The 9853-nt window shown below is 34.3% G+C and overlaps 1 protein-coding gene across 1 annotated transcript; it reads right to left on the bottom strand.

Annotated features, from left to right (window-relative positions):
• Positions 1–2162: 2162 nt before the first annotated feature.
• Positions 2163–3914, bottom strand: LOC131240432 (CRIB domain-containing protein RIC10). The gene is made up of 4 exons (XM_058238659.1): positions 3820–3914; positions 3579–3682; positions 3242–3323; positions 2163–2834 (listed from the first exon to the last, which is right to left on the bottom strand). Exons 1-4 carry the CDS (start codon positions 3875–3877, stop codon positions 2416–2418), a joined length of 663 nt encoding a protein of 220 aa, XP_058094642.1. The 5' UTR covers positions 3878–3914; the 3' UTR covers positions 2163–2415.
• Between the last annotated feature and the right edge of the window lie 5939 nt (positions 3915–9853).

Raw genomic sequence — 9853 nt, 5'->3', positions numbered from 1 at the left:
TCCATGCTGCGCCTTTAAACCTGGATTAATCGCATATTAATGAAAATTGATTATAAGTGACCTCGGGAACTCGGGAGTCGAGCGTATGCACGACTCCCGATTTTCAGGGTGTTACAAAAGGCCAACCATAAATCCTATATGCTCTAGCTTGAAAAAGGGCTCTACTGCATACACAATCTTAGAAAAGGATCTATGCCACATGTACGAAGTTGGGCATGTGTTGCTCCTATTCAAACCAATGGTTATTGAATTTTCATAAAATCTAATGCTTTCAACTATTATATTGGATCAATTATCAATCTTGTGGAGGTTTCTCTAGTTTGACAATCAAGACCACTTGCATAGCCAACTCCAAACTTCTTGTCTTTTTGGTTTGATTCAATCAGAGACCTAAGCTGCCATTCACCGGATGGTTCCCTGACTTGAAAGTCACATCACTCCACTCACCGGATTCCCATCTAACAGTGGTGCCATGTACATGTACCACACATATACAGTAGATTGGCATGTAAACCACGCTGGAGGATATCTAATATTTCCTCAAGTAGTCTTGTAAATAATTCTTCTATGTCAAGATTCCTCTGACAAAGACAGCCATTGTGCAGAATTAGGACATCATCTACAATGTCAAAGCCTATGTTCAGGAAATTGAGGCAGTCCCACTTAGGAGATAGACCCTCTAATGCTGAGGCATTTTCACACTGGGCTTAAGTGGGGTGGCCTGTGGGATGCAGGGGCACACTCGGGGTAAGTGTCTTGTGTGAGGCAAGTGGCTCGTGTGAGGCGGGGCCTACCCGTGTGAGGCAGGTGGCTCGTGTAAAGTGGGCCCCACGAGGGGCGTTTGGTTGAGGTTTTAACCCATGGTTCAGAGACCTAAGCTGCCATTCATCGGATGGGCCCCTGACTTGAAAGTCACATCACTCCACTCACCGGATTCCCATCTAACACTGGTGCCATGTACATGTACCACGCATATACAGTAGATTGGCATGTAAACCACTCTGGAGGATATCTAATATTTCCTCAAGTAGTCTTGTAAATAATTCTTCTATGTCAAGATTCCTCTAACAAAGACAACCATTGTGCTGGAAGTGAAGAATTGAGACATCATCTACAATGTCAAAGCCTATGTTCAGGAAATTGAGGCAGTCCCACTTAGGAGATAGACCCTCTAATGTGGGGGCATTTTCACACTGGGCTCAAGTGGGGTGGCTTGTGGAATGCAGGGGCACACTCGGGGTAACTGTCTTCTGTGAGGCAAGTGGCTCTTGTGAGGCAGGGCCTACCCATGTGAGGCCGGGTGGCTTGTGTGAAGTGGGCCCCACGAGGGGGGTTTGGTCAAGGTTTTAACCCATGGGATGTGGGGCATGGGCTATGAGACAAAGGGATTGATTTGGCATGCTCTATCAGTTCAAGCTTTTAGAGCAAGTGGTTAGTTGTCCTCCATCAAAATGGTATCATTTCGAGAATTTTCATTTTCACTCCGGGGTGGGAGCCCACAACACAAAGGATTACAACATCAAAAAGGGTTTTGGAAAAAAAAATGACCCACAATGGCCGTAACAGCAACATAAGAGTCCTGCTAATACAGGCCTTTTTTAAGGTGACTGTAATGGTAATGGTGGGCATTACCGTTAAGGAATACCATGATGTTGACTTTCCAGTGTTGTAGTTAGAAGTTCATGGAAGATGACATTTGAAAAGCATCATCGTGGCTTTTATAAATGAGTATGACGTCCACCCATTTTTGGCAATATGGTAATTGAGTCTTGTTTTGAACTCATTTAATTCTTAGAATTATTTCCACTTGTGTCTGGAATTCCATGCAAGCACTTGTTTTCCCTTCAATCCCATGTTGAATTTCAATGTTGCGGTTGGTTAGATCTTTCAATCTTTCCCTTTGTAAGAACTTAAAACAAAACAAAATGATGGACGACCAACCTTCGAAATGCCTTCAAAATACCATTTGACGATTTCCTATACTGTAACGTGCATTATCTGAATCGCCTTCGGTAGACCGCTGATATTTTTGTATATTGATATAATCAGGAGGGAACAGATATCTGTGTTTCTTTCTTCTTCCCCTTCTAATTGAAATTTAACAGTTAGACCATTATTAAATGCTTTCCAGGCCATCTCTTGTATCCTGAAAATTGTTTTATGAATCATAGACCAAAGATTTTCTATTTTTCATTTGTTACAAGGATCCCATTCTCTGTACCTTATCACCCCACTCAGTAGAAAGAATTAGATAGTATGCATAAGAGAATTTAATACCTATGTTTTTGTTTGCTTTTCATCAACTAATCACATGAGCCAATCTGAGTATTTGGAAGAGAAATATGACCTCAGACTTGAAATTACTTTTTTTTTTTTTTGTAAATTTCTATACAGATCATGAATTTCTCAAGCACATCATACCCTTTCTTCTTCTTCTTCTATGGATTTTAGAGCCAGATTTTGCTCCAAGTTCTTCACATCAGGATCTGAGTAAGCGGCAGATTTATCTTTCGATCTCGATGATCTTGTTGACCCACTACCAGACGATCCCTTGGACTTCCTCCGTCGTCCATTCTTTGAGGTCCCAGATGGGTCTTTCGTGGGTGATTCCACCCCTTCGCCAGAACTCTGGTGCCGCCTCGAAGGCTTGGGTGTTTCAGTTGATTTGCCAGCAGACTGATGTCGCTTAGATTGCTTTGGTTTGTTAGAGGACTCGAGCGTTGGAGAATCAGGAGGGGGAGCACTGGAAGACTGTTTGCGTCTCGATGGCTTTGGCAATGGCAATTCTGGTAAGTCTTTAGCTGTGGAGCCTTGGCCTCCAGAGCGAAGTAAATCTGCACCATGAAAGATTGCCAGTTGCATTTGAAAATAGTTTGATTATGACCAAACTAGTCTCATTCATTACAAATTTGAGAGGCACCTTCTGCCAATGGGACACATGCTTCTGAACTCACCACACACATGCTAACATGGAACATGTGCAAAATCTGGGCTGTTCATCATAGATCAGAACAGTGCCTATCAGTTGGGCAGCAGCTGATGCATGAAGAAGATGAAAAATTAAAAATGTTGGCCAATGATCCACATCCAATGTAAGCCTGATGAGTGGACCTCCTTGATGTTCAGATCAAATACACAATGGGCCCCACCAATGAATAGCACAATGTCTCACAGATGGCCCATGTTAGCACGTGCGTTGCACAGTGGCGAAACCATAAAAAGAAAACGAAGAAAAACAAACCTTGACAAGCAGATTTATTATTCAGGGAGTCGGCATCCAATGTCGCAGATGAAAATTCAGGTGAAGATCTATACTCATTCATCTGTGTAATTTAGAAGAAAGAAAAGAAAATTGAAATCATCGCATCTTAAGCTAAAATTGCTTATCTCTACCCCTCCAATCAATGCACATGCTTATTGATCCTGGCATTGAATAGCCGCATATTCAATCACATCAGTCAGATGATCCTAACCGTTGGATCAATGGGGTGAGGCCCAACATATAATTCACACATAGAAGCATTCATTATTCATCAGAAAACCTTAATGCATTTTGAATAAAAATCGTAAGAGCTTACCCAACTTGGGGCATTTGTAGAGGGACCATCCCACCCTATGTGGGCCACATGTTTTACGTCGGTGGGGAAACCAATCTGCATCTCAGGTTCTTTAATATTTGGATCTGTGATGAAATCAAAGAGAATTTAGTCCCTACTTATAAAATATATTATTTTTTAAAAAAAATCAACAATTATTTGTGAAATATGGCAACCATTATAAATACAAATTGGTGGGCCATGATTAGTGCAAATCACATACCGAATATTTGCGAAATATATCTCAGGCCTTTTAAAAGGCCTTTCACCTTGGTTGTCATTTGGGGTGCAAGGACGGCTTGTTTGGCAAGCAATGCATCAATGGAATGCTTGCGGGTATGAACCTGTATCTCTGGACATAAAAATTAAATAGAAAGATGAAACAGAGTAAAACGAATAATCTGATATGATATTTGTAAAAAAGAATTTGATAATGATAATATTAAGAGCATGACTTCGATGCCAAGCACAGATGGTGGGAATCTATAAGCATTTCAAAATGTCCATTTTGAAATGTGTGCTAAGATTCCCCAACCCTTACTAGTAAGAGGGTTCAAATGGTATGGTGCCGCCAATTTTAGCGGTGCTCCCAAGCTTTTGTGGGGCTTACATGGTGTATGTTTGACATTCAACACGTCCAACAAGCGCGCAATCAACACATCAACAAGCATGCACGATGATGATGTGCAACCCAGTGCAAAATTCAGAACAATTAAATCATCGAGTGTGCCACACCATAAGAAATAATGTACAACCACCCCAAAACACCATTGGAATTTGGTGCCGGCCCACAACTTGAATCCATAGGTTTTCGGGAGTTTTACATTATTTTATATGGTGTGGCATACCTGATGAATGGATCAGCTCCGTTTTTGGGGCATCTAGCAATCCCGGCGGTGCACACCCATTGGAGATTGGATGGCATGGCATTCATACACCATGTGGGCACCACAATTGCTCGGTACTGGTACCATGTGACGGCACCCCTTCTACTATAAGGAATTATATGTTTCGTCACTGGAGGCTTTCCACAGGCATCCGGGGGGCAATTTTGATGAGTGGGTCCATGGTTTGATGATCCAGGTCGATGGTTCCCAGCATTGATGAACTGTGCCCCAAAAATATCCTTGAGTGCAAGATCCAATCCACCAATGTTGGGAATTTTTCAGTTAAATGTGGAACATCTATTTAAACAAATCAAAGGGCTATGATGGTCCTATCAAGGAGATCATTCATGGCAATTATCCATTCATGGTGGGATGCAACGGACCAGGATCTCGATAGAAAAACAAAGGGTGCCACTATCAATCAGCTAATGTGTGAAACCAAAAAGCCCATTTTTCCTTGAAAATTTGAAAAAATAAAAATAAAAATGGAAAGGGTGTTTCGAAGAAAACCAGAAAACAAACAATCAAAAGTGCAATTTCTGACATTGCAATCAAAAGATTTCATGTATGTGTAATTATACAATTTTTAAATCTTTATAAATCTTATTATAAATCCCACAATTATAAAAATAATAATTCATTAGATTCATTATACACAATTATTATAATATAAGATTCATAATCTTATTATTTAATATAAATCTTATTCCATTATTTGGTAATAATAAATTCGTAATAATTATTATTATCACAATAATTATTATTATTATTATACACAATAATCTTATTATTATAATGTAGATTATTATTATGTGTAATTATAAATTGTATTGTGTAATTATGTAGATTTATTATAATAAAATAATTATTATAAATGAATTGTAATTATATATAGATTATGCACAATTACAATTATATCTACATATAATCTACTTATCTACAATAATTATATTATATGTATAATTGTAATAATTATTATCTACATGTCTACAATTGTGTAATTATTATATTATAATAATTATATGTACATATAATAATAATTACATATATAATAATTACAATAATTAGATATAATTACAATTGTATATTATATGTAGATATAATTACAATTACATATATCTACATAATAATTATACAATAATAATTACAATTACATATATTATAAATATGTAGATATGTAGATATAATTATATATGTAATTATTATAACAATTGTATAATTATTATATCTAATTATAATACAATAAATTATATGTAGATATTATATTATATAATTTATATCTACATATCTACATATTGTTATAATAATTATATATTTATTATATGTAGATTATTATAATAATTATACATATATTATAATATGTGTAATAATCTACATATCTACATATAATAATTATAATAATAAATTTATAAATCTTATTACTTATAATACTATAATAATTATTATTATATAAATCTTATTACACAATTATTATTATAGTGGTAAGATTATTATGGAACTCATAATAATAATAATAATTTTATTATAATATAATAATAATGGTAAAGTTATTATTATACACAATTATAATAATATTATTATTATCAATAATTTTGTGTAATTGTGTATAATCTACATCATTATAATTGTAATAATTATTATATCTACATATAATCTACATAATTATAATTATTATATAATTATTATACAATTTACATATAATCTACATAATTGTAATTATTATAATAATATTATTATATAATTATTATACACGTAATTATGTAGATATTGTATAATTATGTAAAAATTATAATTATAATAATTATATCTACATAATTATGTATAATAATCAATAATAATATGCAATAATAATTATTATAAAAATTATAATTAGATATAATAATTACACATATTATATAATTATGCATTAATATATTATAATAATTATGTAGATATAATAATAACTAGATATTATTACATGCAATATAATAACTAGATATAATAATAATTACACATATAATATAATCAGATATAATTAGATACAATTGTGTTATAATATAATAATTTATTATTGTACATATAATCTACATATAATATAATTATATCTACTTATCTACATATTGTTTTTAAAAAAAGCATTTCACTTCGTCAACCAACCCATCTGATAAAGATTGTTCTTTGAAAGCTAAAACCCAAATATGAAGTTTGGATATTGTGGATGTGTTGAATCGGATGTTCTCTGCACAAGTCACAGATTTGGAATGTACGATCAATGTCTAAGAAGATCAAGATTTTACTACTTTGAAACTAGGTTTTACAACATTGAATACAATAATTGTATTATAAATTCTCAAGTGATAAACCTGTAATCCTTGTATGTAGATATAAATTATTATAATAAATTGTATAATTATTATAACAATTATTATTATTATATGTAGATTATTATATATGTAATTATTATACATAATTATATCTACAATTATAATATAATAATTATATGTATTATAATATTATTATTATAATTATATAGATTTATTATTATTGTGTATAATTATTATGTAGATATAATTATGTAGATAATTATATGTAATTGTGTAATAAGATTTATTATAATAATTATTATCAATAATCTTAATAATTGTGGATTATTCATAATTATTATAAAAATAAATCTTTATGCTATTATAATATAAAGAATTATGGATCATCTAAACCTCTAATCTTATTATAAATCTTTATGAATCTTTTGTAAATTGGTCATTAATTATACTTTTTACATTGAAATCTATAATATTGTCAGTAATTCATTACAATGATTAATAAAGTATTATTATATTCTTATAATCAATGATATAAGAATGCCTCTTAAAAGAAATTGTGATAATACTTTCGAACCTGATTTTTCAGCAATCTGTGAAATTTCAGATCCTTTTACATCCAAATCTCCGCGATTGAACTCGGCAGACATCGTATCATATCTAAAAATTCCTCTTTAAAACAAATTGAGATAGAAATAACCCAGAAAACCCTTGAGTTTATTGAATAGATTGTCGTATCGACTGAAATGAGGAATAGAAAGAGGATGAATTGAAATTACAAATCCTATTTAGTCCTAATTTTCGATCGACGATCCGAAATTGGAGGGGGTGTTTGTTGCCTACCTGGAAAAATTGAGACCGTAAACGGTCCAATTTTCTGTTGAGATTTTTGAATTTTAGGCGAGGGAAGAGCGGAGTGAAGGAACGGTTAGAAATTCAAGTTCCAGTTAAGCGTCCTTTTTAAAGAGAAAATAACGGGTCTTTTTGTGAAAAGCGCTGGAAGCAACGGTTTGTCTCTATGAGGCTTTATTAAGGGGTAGTTGTTTGACCCTCTGCCAGCGTGTAACTATTGATACTCAGGCACTCTCATACAGTACATGTGGCATATATTGATTTAAAGTAGACCAACTAAATTTTAGATGATAATGTCTCTAACTAATCTTCTAGAAGTCAGATTGATTAAGCAATCGTAACCACTGATTTCTGGATGCTTGTTTTTGCAGTAGGAATATTTTAAACCGTCCAATAAATGTACACGAATCTGATAACTAATGTTGTATCCTATTCCCGATAGTTATTGGAAATCCAATTGGAAATGTTATAAGCAAGGGAAAGATATTATAGAGTAAAGATATAACAGGATGACAAGCCGAATAGTAACTGAGAGATTCAAAAGCAAATCAAATAGTCCATCAATCGAAATTATCCGAGAGGTCGATTAAATGGCCGGTGGTTAATTAGGATCTAAGGTTTGATCAAGCGGTCGATATTCATCAAGAAGTTTAACCAAGTGGTCGATCGTCATTTAGGAGCTCGATCAAGCGACAAATGGTCATTCAGGAGCTTATCAAGCGGCCAAGCGGAATGAGGTTGAGTCAGTAAGGAGGCCTGAAGTGGTTAATAGAACAGGTGGCAAGAAAGTCTCCCTAAAATTGTATAATATTGAACAATTATAACAATTGTTAGAATGTGAAAAGCATCTAGAAATCCAAGTAGTGGTGAACGGTTATCGCAACAGTCAGAATATGAGAAGAATCTAGAGCATCCAGGTAAAACTATAAATAGAAGAGGAATGCAAAATGAAGATTTCGTCTCATACCAACCCAATTAAACCAAACATTACCTTTCAATTATCATTTTAATTACCAGTCAATTTACATTCCATAGTGTAATCATTTACTTTTCATGTCAAGTAAATTACATTTCTTAGTGTAATTCTTTACTTTCTGCTTGTTGTTCACGTAGTTAATAATCTTACTTGTAATTTGAGTCCATGCTCACACGCTGAGTTTAGTTCTTCAGTCGGAAAGGTGTTTTGCAGTTGTCTTTCACAATCGATGGTAAGAATATCTTTTTCATTTCACTTTATTTATATTGAAAAGTCATTTTGTACGGAAGACAAAGGTGTAACCCATCATTAAAAGACAAACCCCACTATTTGAATATCACTTGATTCTGTTTACACACTGTGCGAGTGGCTGAATAGGCAACCAATCTCATCAGATCTCGATTATACACTACATGTCTACCTATCTTGGCACTTGGGGTCATAGTTGTTCGGTTTGAATTGAGCCGCAATTCCAATTTTAGCACGCCCGCACACATACAACCGAAAATTTATCACCAATAGTTTTTGGCACGCCCGGTGGGACCATAAACTACTTGGTTGCTATAAATATTTATTCTACATCAGTCGTGCAGAGCTGCCAATAGTTTTTGACACGCCTAGTGGGACCACAAAATACTTAGTTGCCATAAATATTTATTGTGCACTAGCTGTGTAGGGCCACCGATAGTTTTTGGCATGCTCGGTAGGACCCTGTCTCTAATTTACTGGCATAATATTGCTAATTAGAATTATGAATAAAAAAATGTACTTGAATTGCTCGGATTGATTCCTTTACGCCAACCGTACCACCTCCAATCGAGGATGTACCAATTCAAGCGGTCCCCAAAGTGTTGAATCTGAACAATAGTCCAACATTCGGTATTGGGGACCAGGAAGGAGCAATGACCACTCTAACTGTTCCTCTAAACGAGATAGCAGTTGTACTTCGAGATGTACAACTGAGTATTCAACATGTATAAGAATATGGAAGAGCTCAAGTTGAGCAATTCCGTATTCTCAGTTCTGTATTTAAACCGAGAATACTAATAGATACATAGCCAACCAAACTTAGGCCATGCATCGATTAATAGCTATGATGGCCAAGTGAACGTCGGTAATGCAATATAATATCAAAGGAAGTTTTATCGGCAATGCAGCTCAGCTGCCACTTATGCCTTCTCCATAGAAGAATCCACCACCAGTCCCAATTCAGGAGATACGAAATACTCTGCCTCCCGTCGA

The sequence above is a fragment of the Magnolia sinica genome, chromosome 3, assembly GCF_029962835.1.
Source record: "Magnolia sinica isolate HGM2019 chromosome 3, MsV1, whole genome shotgun sequence".
Classification (NCBI taxonomy): domain Eukaryota; kingdom Viridiplantae; phylum Streptophyta; class Magnoliopsida; order Magnoliales; family Magnoliaceae; genus Magnolia; species Magnolia sinica.
This window is presented reverse-complemented; position numbering and strand designations above follow the sequence as displayed.